The sequence below is a fragment of the Thalia democratica genome, chromosome 8 (genome assembly GCF_965202585.1).
Source record: "Thalia democratica chromosome 8, ktThaDemo2.hap1.1, whole genome shotgun sequence".
Classification (NCBI taxonomy): domain Eukaryota; kingdom Metazoa; phylum Chordata; class Thaliacea; order Salpida; family Salpidae; genus Thalia; species Thalia democratica.
The window spans coordinates 3,246,122-3,273,769 of NC_139172.1; the positions used below are offsets into that span (position 1 = coordinate 3,246,122).

Sequence of the window (27,648 nt, forward strand, 5' to 3'; positions counted from 1 at the left end):
AGGAATGTAATATAAAAGTTTACTTTATGTAATTTAACATAAATGTATCAATGCTAGACAGTGGAAAACTCAACTAACAATTCTGCCAAAAAATAATTGCTTCTAACTAAAAGTTATCAGAAAAAAAACTAAAATTATGAACTCTGGTTATTTCATCAAATGTATCTTTCAACATTGTGATACAAAAACTAAACATTATTTTAACAAACTAAACAGTAGAAATTGTAACTTTTAAGACGAAAAACTTAATTAAACTTGCAGAAGCAAATTGCATGAAGTAATTTTCCATGATTGAAAACTTGCATATTGTTTACAAAACCTCCTTCCTCATTGCCACCTTCACTTCGTCTTCCTCCATTCCAAGTACGTGCCACGGTTGCGACAGCAGCAGGTCGAAATTCTCCTTTGAAAATAATAAATTGTGGTGTCAAGTTCTTAACAGTAAGATAAATATTATAGAATAAACTGAAAAGTAGATCAAAGTTTCCCTTGAGAAATATTAAATCTGAACTCTTTGTGGTAAAATTTTCAAGTTCATAAGATATAATAAAATAAATTAATGTTTGTTAATTTCGCAATTACAAGTTGATAAAAAAGGAATAAAATAGTTTAAGAAGTTTTAAATATAAATGATTTAACACTTTTTATAATAAACTACATGCTATCTTACAAACAAAACAAACTTTGGCAGCAACTGTGATTTCGTTTCTTTGACTGCTCGTTAACGTTTTCAGAAGGTCACACTCCTTATCAAGCGGGTCTTGTATGCCTTTCCCATCTATATAAATAAACGAGTTATTGTGTCAGGCAGAATATTTAGTTGTTCGTGAGACTACTAATAACATGTTTATGTGTTAACTTGTAATTTAAAAAATTTATTACAAAAACAAATTATCAACAAAATTAATTAAAAAACAAATAAGACTAATCTACAATGGAATTCATAAAAAACTAGATTAAGTTAAAATTTTTGAAAAACACTATTTTCAACCCTGAACATTTTTTCTAATATTTAAATACTGTAGTATTCCAAAACCGTTTGTATATAGTAAATAGACTTTATATTTAGTCTGACTTTAAGAAAAAATTACCATATATAGTTTGAGTACAATTATAAGTTAGCTTAGTTTTATAATTCGGAACCTGTTTTTTCACTAGAATAATGTTTTAATACGAGTACATATAAAATAATCACATTTAAGTATTTTTTACTCTTTTAAAAGAATTATATAAACTCAAACAAGAACTTAACCAGTTTTTCTGTAGATGTTTATTTCTAATTATAAATTAATTAAAAATAAACAGAAGTTCAAATATTTTTAATGTGCATTGTATATTGATTATTTTTAACATTCATTTTCATAAAACGTAACTTAATCTAAGTAAAGCTGTAAAAGTAAGTAAGAGTTTAGTTACAAAAATGTTAATACCTTCAGAATCAAACAAATCTTTTCTCAAATTTTCACCAACGCTATCTGAAAAAAAAAATCTTGAATTATTATTTTTGTTTGGTAAAGAATAATTCAATAAAGAGTTAATAAGAAACTAAAAAAACGATAGTTATAAAGTAGAACACATTGCTGAAAAATTTAAACGCTTAAACAGCTGTTCGAGCTAAAAGTGTGTTTTTGTGAAATATAAATAAATACTTTAATTTAATATAATAAATAAATTATTTTAACTAAGAGACCTTTACAAAGTTTTTAAAAACTAACTATCTAAAAACAGCCCTTCAGAAATTTTTTTGAAAACCAATTTGAGTCCGGTTGCCAAAGGAACATTTTTCAATTGAAGAATTTGAGAAAGCACAATTCCAAGCACCTGGTTTTACAAGTTTTAAAACTACATATACTAGTTCATTACTAAAATAATAAGCATAATTTGTATACCTAATACTATATACTTTCCAAACAATACTACTTATTTGAACCAAGTTTTTTTCAGAAACAACTAAAAGAATAACATGTTTTTGATAATTAAATAGAAAATTCCTAAAGTTTTTTATTATGAACTTTATGAAAGAACTTAACTATTTTCAAAACAAAGTTAATCCATTATTGCTAGTAAATAACTAACCCATTCGTTTTGAAAGAACCGAAATCTGCTAGTTCTTTTAGCAATGTCTTTGATAATATAAATTATCTTCTCAAAGTTATATATTTCATTCCACTTCTTTTTCTGTTTTTTTAATTTGTTTAATGTAGTAAAAACTAAAACTAAATAATTTTTAAACTTTAATCTTCATTTTTTACTTTGTTGTAGTAAATAAATTAAGTAGAAATTTTTATTAAGTATTATTAAGTTTCGAAAAAAAACTTAGACGTATAAAAGAGTAATAACTAGCTTTGATAATGTAAAAAACTAATTAATCGCAAACTTATTAGTATTAGTGTGTAGATATAAAAATTGCAGTAAAATTCTAACATCAATATACTTCCTACGTTTGAAAAGCATCATGGCATTTTTCATTTGTTTCAACGGGAGAATATCACCAACTTCTACGCTATCATCTGTTTGTATTAGAACTTTGAAGTTACTAGTGGTTAAAAAGAGTACTTGAAGCCAAGGTGTAAACAAAAAAATTCAAAATAAAAGTTAAGATGTGATGGCTAACTTGAATTTTAAAAATGGTAACGTTTGGTTTTAAAAGGGAAAACGAAACAAGTTTATTTAGTGCTCAATGTTCAAAGCAAATATAAAAAGAATTTATGAGCGAGCAAAGATTAAATAGTTATTAATAACTGTTTCAGTAATACATAACGGTATACATACATATAAAGTATAGAAATGTATAAAACTAAACTTTATTACAAAAAGATACCTTTTTTTAAGTACGTAAGTTTTACTTTTTTAGCTCCCTCTGCTATTCAAGCTGGAAAAAAAAAAGACTCAAAACTACAAATGTTACTAAACAAATTTCACAAAACTAAATGTTAATTCGTTAAAACTTTACAATGTTGCAAATAATGAGTTCGTTGAGTACAAAATAAATAAAAACCTTCAAAAAACTTGTAAATTTTAATTTAATATTTACACACGACTACTTGACAGATTAGATTTTATTTCTGCAAACATCAAAGGAACATTTTCATAGCAATGTAAGCAAAAAAAAAGTACATATTTTGGATGTCAATTAAGTTAAATAAACCATCAAAAAAGATAAAAACGCGATAAAGTAACTTAAAGTGTTTTTTTTCTTAAAAGTAGTCATGTCACATGATTACTTAAGTTTTAAATGATTACTTCAAGTCGTTTAAGTGTTGCTCTGACTGATTGGTTCAATAACTTGTTTTACTTATTTTAAGTATGATAACCGAATACTTTTAATTTTACAACAAAGTTTAATTAATTTGAGTGGGTGTGACTTTAATGACTGCAGTTTACTTTTTGCTTTATTACATTGACTACAACATATATTTTTTAGTCATTTATAGCATTTTAGTATAATAACATTCAACTTAATTTACAAATGGATGCTTGATACTTTTTTAACCTCTGTATTTTTGTGATTGGCCTCATTGCAATAGTGCATTATTTCAATAGATTAATTCAATTATAAATTTGAATATTATTATTAGTGTATTAATTTTAATCAGATTGATTAGTTAATCAATCTTTGAAACATACATTATTTGAAACATTATATAAAATGTATTATTTTTTGAATACTGAAGTAGTTAGTAATAGTTGTCATGATAAAAAAGTCAATACTAAACAGCTATAAAAAGTTTTACATTTAAACAAATAATAAATGTTAACTAGTATAATTAGTTTTTCTCTAATTACTTCTTAAGTTCATTAAAGAAATTAGAAGCACTTTAGAACTACAGTAATTAGTCGAACTACTTATTTAGTGCAGGAAAGTAGAGGAAATTAGATATTGAAATTTGTTTAAACACATTTTTAAGCGTTAAATTTTAACCCCTGCGATACCAATTACACTTTTAAAAAGCAAGTAACGTTATAAAAACTAATATGATGTTTAAATTATTGCTATTTTCATTAATAGCAAACCCTTTTATATGTTATTTTTAAAGGAATCTAAGATTAGTAGCACCTTTTTTACCTTTTTTAAAAACTTACCGTTTTTTAACCGACCGAGTTTTCACAAAATAAGTTATAATAACCTCATGTTACTTTGACAAATTTTTATTTATAAAATAGCATGCTATTATTAAAAAATTTTGACTCAATGTCGAGCTGTATGCGACCTTCCCAGCATTCTATAATAAAAACTACATCAGCTTTTACTATTTAACATAAAAAGGTTCAGTTATAGACTTTAATTTACGTTAAAATTCTTAAAATATTACTTAACTAGTGCAGACTTATCACAAAAACGTTAATGTGGTAAAACGCGATGGATAATCAAAAACTCAGTAAGGGTAAACCTATGTAGGTTTGCTTGAGAAATACTTGTGGAAAAGAAAGCAATATTAAATTTATAACAAAATGTGTTTTTAATAAGTTTTAAAACTTATACTTTCAGTTGTAATGTACACATCAGTTACTTTGTACATGTGTCTTTAACTAGTTTTTTGTCATTATCTATAGTTTTGGTTTTTAGCAAGCACTTTTTACAATTTGAAAAAATTAAATTTTTAAAGCTTTAAACACAGCGAGTTATCAACTTAATAAACTGATTGTAAAAAAAAGTTACAATAAAATTACTCACATCAGAAAGCGCAGATGTGTTATCTTTTTGTGCGTTTGAAGTTTATTATAAAAGCTGATTATTGGTTTAATTTAGTATTTCTATCTCACAGCTGCAGTTTTCGATTTAATATTAACTTAATAAATTTATAAAAAAACTCAAAATGTTGTAAAAAAAAGTTAAAAATTTCAAAATTTGTTTAAAAACTTTCATATGAATTTTAGTTCAAGAATGCAGTTGTTACACAACAACTAAACGAAAAACTTAAATTTAATTTTAAAATTTTAAATTAGCAAACGTACCATTGACTTTCTCAACTTCTTTGGAGGTGATGTGAATTGAAACTTTCACTTGCAACTTGTTCTGCATCCCGTTCTCGTCTTTGGACTCGTCTTTGTTGAAAGTTATTTGAATGCACGCCTCGTTCGGCTTACAAGTGAACACTGGTGCCAGATTCTGTTATTTGTACATAATTATGATATTTAGTAAGGTTTAAAAATATTCTACAAGTGTCCCAAGTGAAATAAACACACATAAGTAGCACATGAAAGCCAATGAAAATAAAATAGTTAATACTTTACAGTTAATAACCACAATTTAAAGCTATATTATTTATTTACTATGTGTGTCCTACATGTTGTACTGTGTTTTAGTATCTATTTAAAAACCTATTTGAAAAAAATAATAAATATGAAGTAAAAACTGATCAACACAACCAAAACAAACTCTTTAATTCAGAAGCATTTTTGAATCCTTAATTATGTTATCTTCTACGAGAGTAAAAACAACAAACTCCTTATAATAATTCAAAACTTATTTATACTCAAACCTTGAAGTTCTTCTTGAGAACATTGGTGATCGCCTCGTACAAGGTGAGTTTGGGCAATGCGAATGTGATGAGGCTCATTTCCAACTCGTTTTCTCCTTTCATCACCCATCCGCATCCGTAGCTCCCCACAAACTTGAACCCCATCAATTTCCTGAAATTTTTTAAATAGCTTTGTAATTTCTGAAATTTCTATTTACATGTATTAAATATTAGCTATTTCCATTAATTTCCTGAAAATTTCATGTTATAGAATATTGTGAAGTTTATTTACCTCACTGTTAGATATGCTTCAGAAATGCAAAAAAAATTCAAAAATAGGTTTAAATAACTTTAGTTGATGTAATATTTTCAAATAAAGTAGACAATATTATATCAGTATTAAATCTCTTTATACAGCAACCGACGTAGCGTATTTTTTCACCGATTTTTATTATTTTTTTGCACAAAAAGATTTTTAATGAAACAACATGTATTTCAATATTATCTAACGTGGCGCCGTCATTCAAACTTTAATTATTTTATAAAAACTTTTCAACAAACAAAACATTAATTCTAACATGGCGTCGTCATTCAAACTTTAATTATTTTATAAAAACTTTTTAACAAAGAAGACAATTTCAATCATTCTAACTTTGCGTCATCATTCTTCAAACTTTAATTATTTTATAAAAACTTTTTAACAATATAATTCTAACGTGGCGTCGTCCTCCTTCAGCTCCTGGTTGGCCTGCTTTAAAGCGTGGGTCAACCTGTGCACGACCGCTTTGAACGAGTCTTCCTCCGTCGGCGTCTGCTGCAGCTTCCCGTACTTCTTACGCATGTACCCGTTCGCTATCTTCACCGAGTTCTTCTCGTCTTTCTGTTTTTTGTTTTTTTAGTTAAGTTTTGAAAAATTGGTGAAAGTTTGCAACAACGAATTTTAGAATAATTATATTTGTAAGAAAAATGATTATATACAAATTATATAGCAAACTGTACCAACTGATAAAATTTCAACTTTTTTCTTTTTGCATATTATTTCTTCGACTTCCTCCTGAAAATAAAATTAAATTCTAGATTTTATCAACTTATAACTTTCTGGTAGATTATACTTTAAGCCTTCATGTAAGAGCCAATGTTGATTTGTAAAAACAGTTGGACGTTTACAGAACCTTAAAAAAAAACAATAATTAATTCAAACATTGAATTTTCTTTTGTTGTTAATATCTTCTGGTAGTAACAACTCCGGTTTAACATCATCTTTAGTGCAATCAATAGTTATTGGATTACAGCTCGGATTCGCCCAATCGTACATTCTGTTATTTCAAACATTTTTAGTTGTATAAACTAGTTGAGTAAACTTAAAATTTAATAGATTTGAATTTGACTTTATAGAGCAAAAATCTATAAGTCGCGCACTCTGATAAATTGTGTGCTTTTAACAATATTTACCAACTAAAATGAAAAGTTTAGGTCTTCAATTTAGGGTTAGTAAGAAAAATGTATTTACTTTAAATTGCTCAGTCGTACATTCTGTTTACTGTGTACAAAACATTGTATTTACTGGTTACTGTTTTAACTATTTTATTGACTAAGGCGTAAAGTTTGCAGGTTTATAAAGCTTTTTAATAAAAATTTGTTAACATAACATAAGTTTTTCATTTGGATATTTTCTCAACTATTTTATTGACTGTGATAGTAAATACAACAGGTTTTGAAGTTTAATAAAACACAGATTAATTTCAAACCTGTCTTCGCAACTGACGACGTCTTCGCCGAAGTACTCTATCATTCCGGCCTTGTACAATATTCTCACCATCTGCATCGCTGCTAATGCCGTCGCCTGCTTCTTGCTCGATCCCCGCTGTGTTGAGTGGAACTCTGTGTAGAAATTTATAAGTTCTCATTATTTAAACAAAAAAAAAAAAGACTTTCGAGTGAACATAAATGTACATGCTATGCTACTTGAATGCTATGTTACATCTAAAGGTGGCATTAAAATAGCTAAGCATTATTTTTGTATGAACTCAACTTGTAAGTTGTACTTTATCACATGTACGTTCTTGTTATAACTTTATATTATAACGTCGAGTGGAACTCTGTGCAGTGATTTAAATATTTCAAGTTCTTGTTTGTTACTTAAACAAGAAAAAAGAAGATTTTGAGTGAAAATGTGTACTTGTTGAAGTATTGTACTTATTTTTCAATTTTAATAACCGCCTCAGGGTGGTGTTAAGTGAGCTAAGCATTATTTTTGTATGAACTCAACTTGTAAGTTGTACTTTATTTCATGTGTATTCTTATTGTAACTTTCAGATTTAATGTATATATCAAATAAAATATTTTTAACGATATCAGACCCTAGTAAATTTGTGTTGTTATTTAAAAAAATACATTTAGTTCTTGGTAATAAAAAAAGCTCTAGCATCACTTAGTTATAAAAATAGTTATTTATTTAAAACTTAATGGCTTTCTGACAACCTCTTTGCACCGAATAAACTTCGAGATCAATTTTTCAATTGAAGAAAAATAAAAACTGGTATTACTCAGTTATAATACAGTATAAGTTATTATCTTTTACTATTTACTTGTTGTATTTTAAAATAAATATATTTAAGAGTACCAAATATATGTAAACTACAAGATGTCTAACCTCTCTGCACGGAATAAACTTCAAGGTCGATCTTGCAAATGAAGGATCTGGCGTGTTCCTCGCCACTGTTGAAATACTCGTAATTCACGTTGGTGTGCTCCCGCTGGCAAAACTGGTTCAGCCGTTGCCTCGAGTTCTGCGGAATCCAACCGCCGAAATTGTGAATCTGTTATTAATCAAGACTTTTAAGTTTCAAAATGATAATATTTGTTACATTGGTAACGATAACTTTTTTTAATTGGTAACAATTAGAGCTAATTTTGCAATTTTATTCTGAAGGTGTATTTAAACATTTCAAGAGTTAAAAAGGGTATGAATAACAATTCGCTACCCTGAAAATACCTTATATATTATAAAAAAATTGTACAACGTTAAAAACATTAGCTCAAAGTTTTATTTTCTTAAAATTAAGAGTAGAAACATATTTTGTTTAACTGTTATTTCTTTTAAACTAAACCTCAATGCTCTTCATTTTAAAACAAATTGAATGGAAAAAATTTAATGATTTTTCTAAAAGTATTAATGTTAAATATTTTTCTGTTATTTCAAGGCATACTCTTAAAATAAAAAAAAAGTTATAAGGATATTTAACATTTATTCTTTCAGTTACAATGGAGTACACGATAACCATATTTAGGTGAAAATTACTTCTATTTAAAATATTACTTATTTTGCTTACAAACTACATAATCTCGTAATAATTTAACTTGTACTTTTCTCTTTTTGGTTTTTAACATAACAATAAATCAATAGTTTTTTTTATGAAAGAACCAAGTTCTAAATTTAAAAATAAAACATTTATCTATTTTAAAAAGTAATTATAATATTCAAGACAAAATGAACTTTCAAACTTATTTTGAAATTTTTATCAGTTTATCCGAAATTTACCCCTTTAATTCTTACTAAAGAAAAAAAACTAATTACATTATTCTCATTGTAATGAAGAAATAGTCGAAACCAAACAACACATTGTTTTGAAAAACAGCTATAGAACAACTTTTACGCACCTTTTTTTAAATATTAAATAAAACTAACCTCCTCTGCAGATTCTTCGGTTGACTTGATCACTTTGTTTTGTCCGAGACCCAAATCTTCAAGTGTCAGCGGCTTGTTCAAGTTCTGAAATTAATTTCAAGTTTTTTTTTTGATTACAAAAATACATTTTTCTAAACTAGTTTACAAAAAGTCATCACTTAAATATGTGTATAATAAACAATGAACTTCACCGCAAGATCTACAAAAACATTCCTGCGTGATGAGTCCTAATAAGGACGAAACCGGTCGTAGGATTGTCTCGGATGCTGTTGTTGTAGATCTTGCGGTGAAGTTCAATGTTTAACATCGATGGCATAAAACTTCTCAACTTTGTTGATGATGGCCGATATAAATACTGGTTAAATATGCGTAGAAAGAAGTTTTTTAATGAGCAATATGACTGAAATGCGGTAGATAAATGGTTAATATAAAAAACATAAACTCATTTTAATTCATTAACTTCTTAAGTATACTTTATTGCTCTTTCGTTAGGTACTATTGGAAACAACTTTAAACGTATTAGAAAGCATAGTATAGAAATAATTAATAGTTAATTCATAAAATATTTACTTAATCATGAAAACTAAATTCAAATATTTATTCGCAAATACTATCATTTCTAGAACACTAATTTCCCAAAATATTTTAATCAGCATTCTCTATCCGAATAGTTCAAAAAAAAGGTTTAATTTGTAACTCTGTCAAAAAATAACTAAATCAGATGTTTTATACTTGATATTTTATGACATTCAGCCCTGTTATTTACACCCTGCTTTTACATGATAAAAATCCATGTAAAAATATGTAAATACATAGAAAATAAGTTCACATATTAAGTAATGTAAATACATATAAATAAATTTTACATGTAAAAATAAACACTGAGTAGGTTGGCTAAACTGTTTGCATTCTTATTTAATGAACTATTTAATCTAATATTTTAAGGGATTCTTCAAAATTTACAGCAGTTAGATATATTTATTATTCAAGGGGTTAAATTTATGTCCAATTAATTTTCATCAAAAATATTGTTTTTCAATTTCTATGAGATCAATTATTATATCAAATATTTCGAAACCATTTAAATCATATCTTGCTGAGACTCATATGAACCGCTGTAAAGTTAATTTATGTTCAATTTATGTTCAAAATTAAATATCAATGTAATATATAGTTGTAATTTATTATTACATGCTTAAAACTTAGGACTTGTTATTTTACATTTATTGGATTTTAAATATATTATTTATGGCTGTCAGATACCATACATTATATTCCAAGTATCTTCAGGGTTGCAACGGTTTTAAAAATATTTACAGCTTTTCTTAAATTCTTCCGGGTTTTTGAAAGTACAAGTTTTTAGGTCTATTTTTAGTATAAAACTAAGTCTCAATTAGTATAAAACTAAGTTAGTATAAAATTTAATCTTAAATAGTATAACAACATCGAAAAGATACTGTAAAGCTACTTTAAATACGTTTTTTTTAATAAAAATGATAACGATAACAAATGATAGCAAAAAAAAATATGATAACAATGGTAACAAAAAAAAATCATCCATATGAAACATTTTTTGTGTCAAATCAAAATTTTGTAATTTACCTGTAAAAGTTGCGAAAAATTCCAGGTTTTTAGTAATTTTGTTCAAAATTCATGAGTTTTCCAAGTAATTTTGGGCTAAATTGTCAAATTCAGGAATTCCAGATTTTTTTGCAACCCTGTATCTTGTTTACTCAGCTCATATGATAAACATTTAATAAATACTGCACGAGAATATTTTCAAGCAATATATTTTCAAATATAAAATAAACTTAGATTTCAAAAAATGATGTTTAAAATATAAGAAAAAAGTCGTAATATGTAAAAAGTATTTTACTTTAAAAATATTATTGAAACATTTTATAAAAAAAAAATTTAACTGTTGTCAGTTTAGACCAGGGTGTCCTAAGGTAGGCGATTTCGGCTATTAGGAAAAAAAAAATAATCAGGTAGCGAATAAAATAAATAGGAATTTATCTAAAAAATTAGGCGACCAAATATTATATTTTTGCCATGGGATTATAAAAATGAGACTGGAAAATTTTAGTTAAAACAGTTATGATTGGATAAAACTGATTTAAGGCTTAATAAATCTAATTGGTAACAATTCATATGAAATTTATTTGAATAATAATTGTTTGGATTAAACTAGTTATGATTAGAAAAAATTGAGTAGAAATTAATTTAATGGAAACTAATATTAAATCTCAATTTCCATTTGTTTCTATAAAAGTTCTAGTTATTTTAATCATTAATCAAAATGTTTTTTTACCTGATTAACGAAAACAAGTTATAAAAATTTAATTAATATCGCAACTCTGCTTAAAGATTCTACGCTGTATAAAGATGTTTCTCTTAAAATACGAAGTAAGAATAAATTTTGCTATGGAGCGACATTCGACTATATTCCTCAGAATTTTCGTATGCATTAAAAAATGTCTGTTTTATTTTTGCAATAGTCGGGGTGTTTATCAGTTTTAAAAAAACGTCTGTCACATTTTCTGCATTCATTTAATTAACTATAAGTAATAGATTTTTTACTAATTAAAACAATATTCATGCATTAGAAAAAATGGTAAGTGATTGTTTCATAAAAATCACTTTCATTTAAAGACGGAATTTGATAATTTTAAATCTTTAGAAATATTCAGGATACTGTTGTAAACGTTTAAATTCAATATTAGTTGTTCCGTCGATAGAACTATATTTTTTACAATATTTTTTTTATAAGTTAGGGGTTGAAAATCTAACTTATTTAAACTATTTATATACACCACTCTTTGAGGCATTTTCGAAACTAAATAAACTTTAACAAAATAAAATTTTTATCTCATCAAAACCAACACGCTACAAACTTAAAATAAATAAAACAACACAAGTCAGATTTTTTATTTTTACTTTTAATTACTTTACCTGAAACTATTATCTACAACTTTAATCAGGTAAAACTACAATACATAAACTAAAAACTTCTATAACAAAGAAACAAATATCCATTCAAAAACTAATTCAAACAAAAATAGCTTCAAAAAACTTAAACTAATAAAACATTTTCTAAAATATTTATGGTAAACTTTTTTTTTTGGTTTAGTACAATTATGCTCAATGATCTTTTGACAACCAGTTTTTTTGTAGTAAGGTTTATAAAACTTAAGAATTTTTAAATTTTTATAATTTTTGTTACTAAACAATATCAGCTTATTATTGTAAAAAAATATTTCAAACTATATTCACCAACAAAGTCACACCCTTTATTTTAAATTTGAAAGTATTCAACTTTATATATAAACTTTTAATCTCTGAAAATTATACCAACCAGAAGCTCATTGCAACACTATGTTTCTCCTCATTTGAGACCGTTTGTTATTGTTTTTCTTATTTAAATAGAATTAACTCTCTTTTTAATAAAAAATTACTGAGCTTGAAATGACATAGACTTTTTAAAAACTATGGTCTACCAGAGAAATAACTTTGTGTGTGACTAATATACTATATATCTAAACAAAAATTTGGATATAATATTTTTAAATATTTTAAAACAATCAACTACTTGAAGGCATATACATGACATTATGATGTGGTTTTTGTATTAAAAATATTTATATATTCTAGCTAGTAATTTTTTTCTAACTATTATAAATAAGTATTTTTATGATTGTATGCATTTTTTCAATACATCAAAAAAAGTTTTTTTAACAAAAGAAATTGTTTAGCTAAATTTTAGTTATTGGTACCAAGATTCTTTTTTTCAAGGTCTTTATTTATCAGCTTTGTAATATCACTAATGTTCTTTAATTTTAATGAAGTTGTTTAATAGCACTCTGTAAGTTATTTTTTTGTTAGTTTTTATCCTCCACTTTGCAAAAACTGAATTTTCAGATAAACTGTTTACTTTTTTGAATTTTTAAAATTAAAACAAATCAAATAGGTATTTTGTGAAACATAAACACTTTTTATTAGTTGTAAACTTATATAATTGTTAAACTAAATCGACTTAACTTCTTGCGACAAATGTCTTTTTTTATTGTATATTTTATCATATAGTTAGCCAAGCAAAAACTTTTTAAATTTAGGCACAACAAACTTACCTCAGATCAACTTTTTACAATGTTTATAAAAAGACTTTAAAAACCCAAGTAAGTTTTTAAAACATGGTTAAATCAGGAATAAAACAAACAAGTGTGTTATCATGATTCTCATAGTTAACATTCTATTTTATTATATGTTTTGATTTTTCGAAAACTACTAAAAAGATGTCAACTTCTAGAGGAGAAATTATATTTGTTTAATTCTTTCAAGATTTTTTAATGTTAAAAGTTTCTGTCAAAGACCTCGTAAGTGCTTATTTAAAAAATCTAGAAAGATATGTGATAGTCATTTTTTTTTAATTAAAATTTTTTTTTTATAACATTGACTTTAAAATCTTACTTTTGACTAGCTACTAATTGGAAATAATCTCTGTTTTATACTATAATCCTACTATTATACTTACTTATCTTACTGTATATATTTTACACAACGAAACATACATCGGGTCGTGGCGGAAGTTCCTGCTCGACTACCAGCTTGTTTTTTATCATGTAGTCGGCCATCTTCCACGCCGCCTTGCTCTGCGCCTCCTTCTTACTCAAGGCCGTGTCCTCGGCCACGTACGGTATGCTGATGCCCGGCGTTATCCGCAACTTTTTGACAAATTTAAGTGAATGAATAGTTAAAACAACAAGTTCATTTATAACATATAAGCTGAGTTTTAGAAACTGTTCGAACGGAGAGTTTTGAACGAATTGTTAAAACAAAGTTTTAAGTTGTTTATAAAGCCATTATAATTTGTTTTTTGACCAAGTAATTAGAACATATGTTTAAGATGTTATCAGTTTTGTAAAAAAAATCTGTATAAACTTATAATTGAAATTTTATAGCAGTCTTTTTCAGCTTTGTATTTTACTTACAGAAGTAATTAAATAACTTGTTAAGACTTATAAGAATAGGAACTCAACATTTTATTGATGTTAATATTATAATAAATATTTTAGACTGATACTTTATAACATTTTAAATATAAGAAATAACGCTAAATTGTTTATGGTTAACTTTCTGCTTACAAAGTAATTAAAAGTATTGAGTATATTTTCTATTCAAAAAAAATCACAAAATGCAGTTGACATTTTTGAGAGCATATTTAACATTATCAGCATATACATTTAAAGCAGTGTTTTTTTAAAGCAAGATTTTAGTAAATAAAACTATTTCGAGTCTAGAGCTTCTAATTTATTTTTGAATAATTTGTTAAGAGTAAACACAAGACAGCATAAATGTAAAAAAAATATATCTACTAAAATTATAATTAGAGTAAACCTTCTGTAGAGTAGAATATTGATATTTTATTTACTGTTTCATAGTTTTTCAATGAGCACTTTTTATAAATAATCTAAGAAAAAACTAATTCTTGATTTTTTTTTTAAAACTTGTTATGATCTTAAAAATAATAAAGTAAGCGAAAAAGATTAAACTTATAAAATCAGATCATTGAAACTTACAACTCATAATAGCTATGAAAAATACTTAACCAGTAAACTGATAGTTATTTTAGAAGATTGAAAATTCATATTACTTTTTTTTAACAAATGGCACTAGGCATTTCACTTCAATGAGACACCTGTTTAAAATAACTTATTTGTTATCTAATGAAAATTTTAACCTCACAAGAAAAATAGGTGTCTGGTTGTTCGCCATGCGCTTCCACATCATAAACTGGTTTCATCTTTCTCATTCCGCACCAAGAGTACAAGAACGACTTGATCTCAATTGCCTTCACTTTCTATAAATTTTGATGGTTAAACAGTATTTATACAGTATTTACTTAAACCCGACAAAAATGTAATTTCAAAATTTCATAACTTATTCATTAAATTCTAATATCTTTTTAAGGTTGAAGTTTTATCAGAACAATTATAAGAAAAACAAACTTTTATACCAGGGACACCCGGTTCAGTCTTGACCACTGGACCGCCCCTCGACTGCCTGTTCCTCCTGCTGTAATCCTGTTGTGGCGGCCTGTACTTTTCTTCGACAGGGGACCTCCTGTACCTATCGTCCGACCTCCGGTACCTCTCACCGGACGGACTTCGCCTGTACCGCGACCTGCAAGGGCTCCTGCTCCTGTGCCCCCTGCCGGGCGACCTGCGCTCTTGCTTGACTACGAAATCGTCTCTCCTGGGCGCGTGTTGCCTCCTGTCCACGTCCCTGTCCCAGTACTTTTCCTTCTTGATTTCAGGCTCTTTTTTGATTTTGACCGTGTGGTCGGGTGAGTAATGACCTGTTGGGTAGATTAAAAGTAAATTTAGTTGTTGTAACTAAACTAGTTGTTGTAGCTACTTTATTGATGTACTATATTAAATCTTTTGACAACTGTAAAAATAATAAAATATATATTATTATCATTATTATTATATATATTTTTGTGAGTTGTTGTTCAGTTTAATTTTTTAAAAGAACTTGAATTGTCAAAACTTTAATTGTTAGAATTTGAATTGTTGTACCGCTTAGGAGTAACAGTGATGTTAAAAAATAAATAAATAAAATATATTTTTTTACAACTTATTAGGCATTAAATTTATAACTAGAAACAAGTTGAGCAACATCTAGGAAAATACAATTGAAACTAACCTCTTCTTCGAGACATAGTAGAGATTTATAAATTAAATAAAATCTGAAAATAGAAAATTTTTCAGTTAGCAAAAAATTTGATCAAGTAGACTTTTGCATTATAAATTTTAAAATATTTTGGATTTATTATGGGTTATTATGCGTTGAAAGTAAATCTCTAAAAAGCAGATTATTTTATTTTATGCTTAAACATCAAGTTACTGTTGCTACCTTGGTAGCAGTTCTTACTTACATATATAATCTTAGATATGTACTTAAATATTTTTCTACAAATGCTAATAACAGATTTTTGAAATATAAGCTACAACCAGCTAATAACACAACTAACTATTTAAAAATAACTTTAATAACTCAGAATTAGGTCTTTTTAATATAAAATCACATGGGGTAGGTTCATTTATTTATTTATACATTATATAAACAAATTATTTATTTTATTATATATTTTATTATTATCATTATTTATATCAACAAAAACTAACATTTTGTCATGAAAAACTCAAGTTAACAACTAAAACTATAAGTTTTTTTTTGGAATTAAGAAATTAATTAACTTTTAAGATATGATCATTGTTGTAAAAAGTTCTAATAGAACTGATTGTTTTTATTTTTAAAATTTCTCAAATATTTATAAAAATTATTTTAAATTTTTTGATCTGAAAACCTTGAACTTTTAAAAACAGTTTTTAAATGTTTTAAAATATTTTTAATGTTATAGTTTTTTTAATGAAAAACAAAAAACCCACAAACAAAATAGTAGTTACAAAAACTTGTTTTTTTTTAAACTAAAACAATCCTTTCTTTAAACAGTTTAAATATTAGTTAAGGATTTACTGTGAAAATTTAGAGATCAATTAAGACCATAGGGGTAAATAAATTATTAAACAACTTGATCTTATTTAATAAAGTTTTATCTATGCTAAAATTTACATATTACAGGTGTTAATAATCAAATTAAATTTTTAAATATCTGAGAATAGGTTAATTATGGGAGAAAAAAACTAAAACAATAAATAAATAGAAGTCATTAAAAGTATATATTCATGTTTTTGAGATAAATATATCAAATTTTTGTTAGAAATGTATTTGACATAATTATAAAAATTGTAATGTCAATTTTTTTAATACTGAAAAAAAAAAATCACCAAAAATACAAAAAAATAATTATTTTAATGTTCTTCACAATTTTTTTTTTCTAAATATTGCAAAAAAAATTCCATGAAAACTTGAAATAATTATCTTGATAATGTAGGAAGAGATAGAAATTATTTTTGAATTTTAAGCTTTCTTCTCAATGAAACAATCTATTGTAATTTCAGACTTTAACTAGTTATATGTATAAATTAGTTAGTAAATTAAAAATTTGCAATTCGTAGCTTAGTTTAAGTTTTACATTAAGTTCAAGTTGCAAAAAAAAATGGTTCACCCCCTTGGCAAAAAAAAAACAAAAGATTGATTTTAAATAAAATTGTCTTATTTAAATTTTAGTTTTTGTCTTCTGTAAGTAGCCTATTGAACTTGCCCAATTTGATTAATTAGATTTCAAAAATGCTACCTTAAATTTTCTAATAATAAAAAGTGTTTCAAAGCTACATAAAACACTACAAATTAAGATAAACTTGTAAAAACAAGGTTGACCCTATTTGTCCTTGTTATGGCATACTTTTACAAATGTTAAAGTAACTTGAACATATTTTTGAATCTTTAAGGAAGACAAGCTTTTAACAAAAATGGTAATAGTATGTTAGCCAAGTTTTAAAAAAAACTGTGTTTATAAGATGAAAATAAAAAGCTTGAACGAATTGAGAAATCAATTGTTATTCTAAGTTTGGAAATTATTTTTTTGTCTAAAACTGCAAAGTCAAAAAAACTTTCAAATCTTAAAAAATTATAGCTATTCAGCTGAAGTACTCATCAAAAATTAATCAAATATATTTATAAAGGATTAATCTCTCAGAAAGTTTGTATCTGAACTAATTGAGTTTTTTAGGTAATAAAAACAACCAAAATAACTTTTACCCTTAACTTTACATACCTTTTACCCAAGTATACAATTATTTCAGTATGCATTAGTTTTAATATTTTTTTGAAAAACATTACTTTACACAAACTAACTAGTAAAATTACTTATGAAAAATCTTACAAATTTAAATTTGGACATTAATCAGATGGGGTCTTTTTATAGTTGACTTCACATAATTTTCACAGGGTTCTACTGAAATTCTAAAACAATATCCAGGTTTTGGTAAAAAAATCAATTTTAAATCTTTAACTAATTATTTTCTTCACCAATTAACAATTTCAATTTAATTATTTCATTTTTTAAATTATTTTCTCAATTTTACAAGGTTCCAACTAAAATTCCAAAAAGAATTTATAGGGAAATCCATAAATATAGCAAGTTTATAGGGCAGTTATCAAAAAAAATTGCTTGACAATTACTGTAAGAGAAGAACAATTTTGATCTACTATCCATACTCTTCTTAAATTTTAATATCATTTTATATGTTAATATTACTTCACTTTTATCATCTAAGTTACATCACTAAACAATTTTCATGAAAAAATGTTGAGCACATTTCATAAATTTTATCTCAACAAAGCAAGAGAGTGTAAAAAAAAACATAACTCTCTTGTTTTATCAGTACTTTTCCACTCATAAAGTCATACAAAAAAAGTGATGGTAAAATACTCTTGTTGCAACAGCCTATTGCAAATATTGCAAATTTCTAGGGATTTATAGGGAAGTGGAAACTCTGATTTTATCCATCAAAGTATACATTTTTTTGTTAATTGAAAACAACAACAGATTTAAAACTGAGGAAGTGAGAAGTAGGAATACCTTAAATAAATAAAATTAATAAAACATAAAAATATAATGAAATTTTTAATTTTACTTTAATTTAATTAAACCCATTACAAAAAAAAATTATTTGCAAGATAATAGAGAAAATAGAACATTTATAAAAATGAACTTAAATCGTTATTTTAATAGAACATCATTTACAGAAATACTACTCAGACAACTCAAAGTTATTTAAGTTGTCTCTGTAAACAAGCTTTTAAATTTTTAGCTTATATTTTTTTTAATTACCATTTATATTTAGTAAGGAAATAAAAAAGTAATTTAACTAAAAAAGGAAAGCAATATCTAAAAGGGTGGGAATTTTGAATTAAACTTTTGCAATCAAAAAGTTTAGAAATTAGAAAATTAGTTCAAAGTCTCTTAAAGTACCAATCACCCACCACTTTTTAGAAAATTAAGGGCATGGAGGGGTCAACCTTGTTTTTTACAAGTTGATCTTATTTTGTAGGGTTCTACTTGAACTATCAGATATTTGTAATTGCTTAAAAAAAATTAAGTAGCTTTTGAGATAAGTTTTTTGAGTAGTATTTAAAGTCAATGTGTTCAATAGGTTCTTTATGGTAGGGGTAAACTAAAAACAAAAAATTGTTTTATCACTAAATACATATCTAATCAGTAATTTTTTAACCAATCTTCTTCAAACTTGCACAGAAAATACATTACTAATTCTTAAAATAATTGAATTCAGGATTTATTTTAATATTAAACTCATCAAAAATAAACCTTCTATTTTTAGTTTTTATTATCTTTTTTTTTCATTTACCATTCAAATTCTTTTAAACTATATGAGGAGTGTTTCTTGAGACAAGTTTCTAGCTCGAAAAATAAAAGAAAAGGTAGACTTATAGTAAATTTTTAAATTTCTGAGAAAACTGACAATGAACAAATTGGGGTCTATACATTTCTATAGGAAATTTTTTACAAAACTATCTATACCTCAAAAACTAATCAGTATTTTTACCTTCTGAACAAAAATTATTTATAGTAAAATTTAATAGCTTTAAATTAAAAACCAATTTTATATTTATTAAAAATACAATGTTGGACTTGGTGCCCTTAAAATGATTGTCCCCACATTTTACAAACCCCATAAATAAATAAAAATATAACCCAAGAGTATCTAATGTATGTTACATGTTGTCAAATTATAATTATGATCTCAAGGTTTTTTATTTTCTTACTTTTCAGTACAAATCCTTTATTATCTACTGAAGTTCTAAATCTTCTTTTTTATTAGAAATCCCGGAATATCTAACGTAGAAGAGTTTTTGCAGTCTTAATACTTTCGCCCCATTTTTGCGTAAAGCTTAAAATTCACCTCCCTCTCATTATAGGGTTGTCAAATAATTTTGACAAATTTTATCTTGGTTTTTTAAAGTACACATTTTTGAATTTATGTTAAGTTTAAAGTCAAGTTTAAGATAAGAAATTGGTTTAAATAGTATAACAACATTAAAAAGATACTGTAAAGCTACTTTAAATGTGTTTTTTAATTAAAAAATGTTGATTACATTTTAAAAACTTTTATCTATATGATAGAATTTTTGTGTCAAGTTAAAATATTACTACTTAAAATGTAAAAATTGTTAAAACTCCAGCTTTTTATAGGTATTTTTAGTGATTTTTGTTCAGTATTCTAGGTTTTTTATGTTTCTTAGCCTAACTTTTCAAATTCCAGGTGTTTCCAGGTTTTTTGGTAACCCTGTTTTTAAACATAAACAGTTTTTTAAAAAGTAAACCACTACATTCTTATGAGAAAAAATTAACAGGTCCAATTTTCTCAGAATTTTTAGAAATCATTTAAAAATCCATCTCCTTTAATTTTAAACAAATTTACTTGAAACTTATAGAAAAAGTTTATTTTAAAATATTGAACAATTTGTTTGAAGCGGTTAAATTAATAAAATGATTAACTTTTTTTTAAAGATAATTAAAAATTATGCTTTCTACTAGTTGCCTTTTTTTAAAGATTTGACTGAAAAAGATTTAAGATAATTGCTTAAAAACTGAAGGAGATTAATTTTTAGTGAATCTACTTTTGTGTTTATAGTTTGCTCATCCTATTAAAAACCTTTTTAACTTTCTATCTTTGATTGCTTATATCTGAATAGTTACTTTGAATTTTTTTAATAGTAAAAAACAACTGGTAGCTTAGTCATTTATGTAAAGTAAGCTACTAAAATTCAAAAAAATCATTTACCTCCCTTTGTCCTTAAATAACAATTTAATTTATAAAATATTAACTAAAAATCATGATAAATTTTAGATATCTAACATTATTATTTTAGTCTCATAAATTAGATTAAAGTATCTTAATTCAAAGTTTATATAAATATCTTTAATTAGTGTAAAATTAGGTTTAGAAAAAATTGAAATAACATTATAGAATAATTATAGTGAATAAAACATTTAAAGCCATTGGGGATAAATCTTTTTCTGTGAAATTGTATCTTATTTTTTACAATAATTACTTAAATACCAGTTGTTTTTTACATTTAAAAAACATTAATGTAACTAATGAGATATAAGCGCTCAAAAATGGAGTGTTCAATAGGTTATTTAAGGGGACATAAACTGAAAAGGCAAAAATATAATAAGTAACTAAAAATTTATTTTCTCCTTGATTTTTTGATCAAGTGTTTTTAAACTTTCTTACTGTGATCATTGATTATTTACATAATAATTTCTTTTTTCTTTTTCTTTTTTCAATAAATTTATTTGTTTGAAATATGAAAAAAATTATTCATAAATTTTCAAGTACATTCCTTTTAAATTAAAGAAAGAAGAATTTCTAAACAAAAATAATAAATTCTGAGAAATTGTACCCCGAAAATTTTCTGTTGCTTATTGTTTTATTCAATTGATATATAGAACTGTAGTAAAATCACAATACTTATTGAAACTTCTTTGTTTAAAATTTTAGATAATATCAAATGACAGGGTTGCCACTCTTTTTTTCAAATTTTTCCAGGTTTTCAAAATTTCCTCCAGGTATTTAATAGTACTTATTTTTGGGTCTATTTTTAGTTTGAAGTTAAGTTTGAGGTAAAAAACTGTTTTAATGGTATGAAATCATTAAAAAGATACTGTATTGCTTCTTTAAATGTGCTTTTAAATTTAAAAAAAATATTAATGACAAAAAAAATTATCTTTATGGTAAATTATTTGTATCAAATAAAAAATTTTCACATAACTTATAAAAATTGTTAAAAATCCCAGGTTTTTTAGTTATGTTTGTTCAAAATTCCAGGTTTTTTTCAAAGTTTCTCAAACTCCATGTTTTTTTGCCTAAATTGTCAAATTCCAGGTTTTTCTGTGTAAAGTGGAAACTCTGAGATGTTATTTTTTTGTTAAAAATATGTTAGACCCCTTATGGCCATTGAGATCTTAATTGGCTAAGATTTTTTTCTGGCTAAGATTCAAAAAAAGACTGAAAACGTTCTGCTTGAATAACTTCATCGCGGCTAATGTTGGCTAAAGTAAAAACTGGCTAATGTAGGCTAAAGTAAAAGTTATCTAAAGTAAAAACTTGGCTAAGATTTTTTTCTGGCTAAGATTCAAAAATATTAATAAAAAGCTAAAGTAACAATAAAAAGGCTTACAAACTGATGAAAAAATAAAAACAAAAAACATAAATAAAAAAACTCAGTTTTAACTAATTTAAAACTCGAACTAAAAATATTAAATCATAACAATTAAAAAAAAATCTAAACAAAAAAACTTAAGTTTTTAAACCTTACTAAAAAAAAATACTGTTGATGGTTATTATTTATTAAACTAAAAAAAGCTTTGAGAAAAGTCATATCACTATTGACGATTTTAAAAATAGTAATAAAAAAAGTAAAGTATTTTACGAAGTACCTTTTATACATTAAATTTCTATTATTAAAACTTCGCGAGTAATTGTTTTAAGAACCTTGCATATGAGGCAATCGAGTCATACACTATTGATGAATTTAAAAATAGTATTAAAAAAAGTAAAGTATTTTACAAAGTATCTCTTATACATGAAAAATCTAACATTAAAACTTCGCGATATCTGTAAAAGTAAATGTTTTAGAGCATAAAACTGTTATTGCATGTAGAGTTTAAAAAGTAAGAACTTTATACAAATTACTATTTTAAGATAATAAAAAAAAAAAATTCTAAAATTTATTAGGTTAGTTATATCAAAGTAAAAATAATAAAAATAATATAATTTAATTTGTTGGACAATAAACTTAATAATAATAATAATTTCCATACGCCATTTATTATAAATTAAGCTACATATACTTTTATCCTTTGTTTGATATAAACGTTTATTACCTAACTTTTATAAGTTAAGGTTTTAAATCTCTTTATATCTTGTATAACTAAACACATAATTTAGTTTCTAAACAACTTAACAACTATTTTAAGTAAACATTAAAACTTTTAAAAATATATATATAACTGTTACATAAACTTAAATTACATTATCTAATCAGTACAGCCGTTGCGTTGACAACCTTAAATTTAAATTCGACGAATTTAATTAAAATTTAATCGCGGGCATACTTTATTTAAAGTATTTTGAATAATTTATAAAGTGATTTTGGAAAATATGTTATTAAAATTACCTTTGTTACATGAATAATCTGCGTTTAAAACTTAGTGCTGTATTAAAAAGAATTTTTTCAAGAACTAAACACTGTCCTTGCCATTATCATAACTTCCACAGTTATACTTGAAATCTTGTTAAACTTTGTAAAATTGTTTTTCAATGTTAACAAAACGACCCATTTAAACAAAATTTGTATATATCATGTACTTGAAAAGTTATGGTCTTTTTAAAACTACCTTTTTTACGTAAATGATCTGCTATTAAACTTAGCGCTGTAACAAAAAGCATATATTTAAGAACTTAACACTTTGTTTCTAGGGTTCATAACTTCTATGTTTTTACTTGAAATGTTGTCAAACTTTGTAAAATTGTTTTTAAATGTTAACAAAACGACCCATTTAAACAAAATTTCTATATATCATGTACTTAAAAAGTTATGGTCTTTTTAAAATTACCTTTTTTACGTGAATGATCTGCTATTAAACTTAGCGCTGTAACAAAAAGCATATATTTAAGAACTTAACACTTTGTTTCTAGGGTTCATAACTTCTATGTTTTTACTTGAAATGTTGTCAAACTTTGTAAAATTGTTTTTAAATGTTAACAAAACGACCCATTTAAACAAAATTTGTATATATTATGTACTTAAAAAGTTATGATCTTTTTAAAATTACCTTTTTTACGTGAATGATCTGCTATTAAACTTAGCGCTGTAACAAAAAGCATACATTAAGAACTTAACACTTTGTTTCTAGGGTTCATAACTTCTTTGTTTTTACTTGAAATGTTGTCAAACTTTGTAAAATTGTTTTTCAATGTTAACAAAACGACCCATTTAAACAAAATTTGTATATATCATGTACTTTAAAAGTTATGGTCTTTTTAAAATTACCTTTTTTACGTGAATGATCTGCTATTAAACTTTGCGCTGTAACAAAAAGCATATATTTAAGAACTTAACACTTTGTTTCTAGGGTTCATAACTTCTATGTTTTTACTTGAAATGTTGTCAAACTTTGTAAAATTGTTTTTAAATGTTAACAAAACGACCCATTTAAACAAAATTTGTATATATCATGTACTTAAAAAGTTATGGTCTTTTTAATATAACCTTTTTTACGTGAATGATCTGCTTTTAAACTTAGCGCTGTAACAAAAAGCATATATTTAAGAACTTAACACTTTGTTTCTAGGGTTCATAACTTCTATGTTTTTACTTGAAATGTTGTCAAACTTTGTAAAATTGTTTTTAAATGTTAACAAAACGACCCATTTAAACAAAATTTGTATATATCATGTACTTAAAAAGTTATGGTCTTTTTAAAATTACCTTTTTTACGTGAATGATCTGCTATTAAACTTAGCGCTGTAACAAAAAGCATATATTTAAGAACTTAACACTTTGTTTCTAGGGTTCATAACTTCTATGTTTTTACTTGAAATGTTGTCAAACTTTGTAAAATTGTTTTTAAATGTTAACAAAACGACCCATTTAAACAAAATTTGTATATATCATGTATTTTAAAAGTTATGGTCTTTTTAAAATTACCTTTTTTACGTGAATGATCTGCTATTAAACTTAGCGCTGTAACAAAAAGCATATATTTAAGAACTTAACACTTTGTTTCTAGGGTTCATAACTTCCACAGTTATACTTGAAATGTTGTCAAACTTTGTAAAATTGTTTTTAAATGTTAACAAAACGACCCATTTAAACAAAATTTGTATATATCATGTATTTTAAAAGTTATGGTCTTTTTAAAATTACCTTTTTTACGTGAATGATCTGCTATTAAACTTAGCGCTGTAACAAAAAGCATATATTTAAGAACTTAACACTTTGTTTCTAGGGTTCATAACTTCTATGTTTTTACTTGAAATGTTGTCAAACTTTGTAAAATTGTTTTTAAATGTTAACAAAACGACCCATTTAAACAAAATTTGTATATATCATGTATTTTAAAAGTTATGGTCTTTTTAAAATTACCTTTTTTACGTGAATGATCTGCTATTAAACTTAGCGCTGTAACAAAAAGCATATATTTAAGAACTTAACATTTTGTTTCTAGGGTTCATAACTTCCACAGTTATACTTGAAATGTTGTCAAACTTTGTAAAATTGTTGTTCAATGTTAACAAAACGACCCATTTAAACAAAATTTGTATATATCATGTACTTAAAAAGTTATGGTCTTTTTAAAATTACCTTTTTTACGTGAATGATCTGCTATTAAACTTTGCGCTGTAACAAAAAGCATATATTTAAGAACTTAACACTTTGTTTCTAGGGTTCATAACTTCTATGTTTTTACTTGAAATGTTGTCAAACTTTGTAAAATTGTTTTTAAATGTTAACAAAACGACCCATTTAAACAAAATTTGTATATATCATGTATTTTAAAAGTTATGGTCTTTTTAAAATTACCTTTTTTACGTGAATGATCTGCTATTAAACTTAGCGCTGTAACAAAAAGCATATATTTAAGAACTTAACACTTTGTTTCTAGGGTTCATAACTTCCACAGTTATACTTGAAATGTTGTCAAACTTTGTAAAATTGTTTTTCAATGTTAACAAAACGACCCATTTAAACAAAATTTCTATATATCATGTACTTAAAAAGTTATGGTCTTTTTAAAATTACCTTTTTTACGTGAATGATCTGCTATTAAACTTTGCGCTGTAACAAAAAGCATATATTTAAGAACTTAACACTTTGTTTCTAGGGTTCATAACTTCTATGTTTTTACTTGAAATGTTGTCAAACTTTGTAAAATTGTTTTTAAATGTTAACAAAATGACCCATTTAAACAAAATTTATATATATCATGTACTTAAAAAGTTATGGTCTTTTTAATATTACCTTTTTTACGTGAATGATCTGCTATTAAACTTAGCGCTGTAACAAAAAGCATATATTTAAGAACTTAACACTTTGTTTCTAGGGTTCATAACTTCTATGTTTTTACTTGAAATGTTGTCAAACTTTGTAAAATTGTTTTTAAATGTTAACAAAACGACCCATTTAAACAAAATTTGTATATGTCATGTACTTTAAAAGTTATGGTCTTTTTAAAATTACCTTTTTTACGTGAATGATCTGCTATTAAACTTAGCGCTGTAACAAAAAGCATATATTTAAGAACTTAACACTTTGTTTCTAGGGTTCATAACTTCTATGTTTTTACTTGAAATGTTGTCAAACTTTGTAAAATTGTTTTTAAATGTTAACAAAACGACCCATTTAAACAAAATTTGTATATATCATGTATTTTAAAAGTTATGGTCTTTTTAAAATTACCTTTTTTACGTGAATGATCTGCTATTAAACTTAGCGCTGTAACAAAAAGCATATATTTAAGAACTTAACATTTTGTTTCTAGGGTTCATAACTTCTATGTTTTTACTTGAAATGTTGTCAAACTTTGTAAAATTGTTTTTAAATGTTAACAAAACGACCCATTTAAACAAAATTTGTATATATCATGTACTTAAAAAGTTATGGTCTTTTTAATATTACCTTTTTTACGTGAATGATCTGCTTTTAAACTTAGCGCTGTAACAAAAAGCATACATTAAGAACTTAACACTTTGTTTCTAGGGTTCATAACTTCTATGTTTTTACTTGAAATGTTGTCAAACTTTGTAAAATTGTTTTTAAATGTTAACAAAACGACCCATTTAAACAAAATTTGTATATATCATGTACTTAAAAAGTTATGATCTTTTTAAAATTACCTTTTTTACATGAATGATCTGCTATTAAACTTAGCGCTGTAACAAAAAGCATATATTTAAGAACTTAACACTTTGTTTCTAGGGTTCATAACTTCTATGTTTTTACTTGAAATCTTGTCAAACTTTGTAAAATCGTTGTTCAATGTTAACAAAACGACCCATTTAAACAAAATTTGTATATATCATGTACTTAAAAAGTTATGGTCTTTTTAAAACTACCTATTTTACGTAAATGATCTGCTATTAAACTTAGCGCAATGTTAATTGTGACACAATTCTTAGGCATTACGACTTTTTATCTATAAAGAACCCAAACAAAGTATCACCTATTGTTACAGAATATTTTTTGAAAAACTATAAAAGTCCAGGTTAACTATGATTTCGAAATAACTTAAACAAACTACAAAAATTTTATCTAAAATTAACCTTAAAAAATAATTTTTTAGATACATGTGTGATAGTGGTTCATGAAAAACAAATTGAAAAGAAAACTGTACTTAGTAGTCTAAATGTAAAACAAATAGAACAAATGCTCAAGGCCAAAAAAATAATCATTCTTGTAAGAAGCAGAATACCAAGAATAATTGTAAGTATTTTGACACTT

At 25.2% G+C, this 27,648-nt stretch overlaps 1 protein-coding gene across 1 annotated transcript; it reads right to left on the bottom strand.

Moving 5' to 3' along the window:
* Positions 1 to 58: 58 nt before the first annotated feature.
* Positions 59 to 15,900, bottom strand: LOC145842444 (uncharacterized). The gene is made up of 18 exons (XM_082949893.1): positions 15,856 to 15,900; positions 15,156 to 15,505; positions 14,888 to 15,007; positions 13,719 to 13,871; positions 9,151 to 9,234; positions 8,116 to 8,281; positions 7,211 to 7,343; positions 6,664 to 6,778; positions 6,466 to 6,516; positions 6,179 to 6,342; positions 5,484 to 5,634; positions 4,957 to 5,110; positions 2,425 to 2,510; positions 2,077 to 2,178; positions 1,716 to 1,821; positions 1,431 to 1,475; positions 684 to 778; positions 59 to 403 (listed from the first exon to the last, which is right to left on the bottom strand). Exons 1-18 carry the CDS (start codon positions 15,869 to 15,871, stop codon positions 311 to 313), a joined length of 2,184 nt encoding a protein of 727 aa, XP_082806019.1. The 5' UTR covers positions 15,872 to 15,900; the 3' UTR covers positions 59 to 310.
* Positions 15,901 to 27,648: the final 11,748 nt, after the last annotated feature.

What these genes read in the sequence shown, in the direction of transcription:
- LOC145842444 (XM_082949893.1), bottom strand. An exon ending in ACACCTATTTTTCTTGTGAG is followed by an intron (nt 13,872 to 14,887) that starts GTTAAAATTTTC and finishes TTTGTCAAAAAG; the next exon opens with TTGCGGATAACGCCGGGCAT. An exon ending in GGTTCTTTCAAAACGAATGG is followed by an intron (nt 1,822 to 2,076) that starts GTTAGTTATTTA and finishes TTGTAAAACCAG; the next exon opens with GTGCTTGGAATTGTGCTTTC.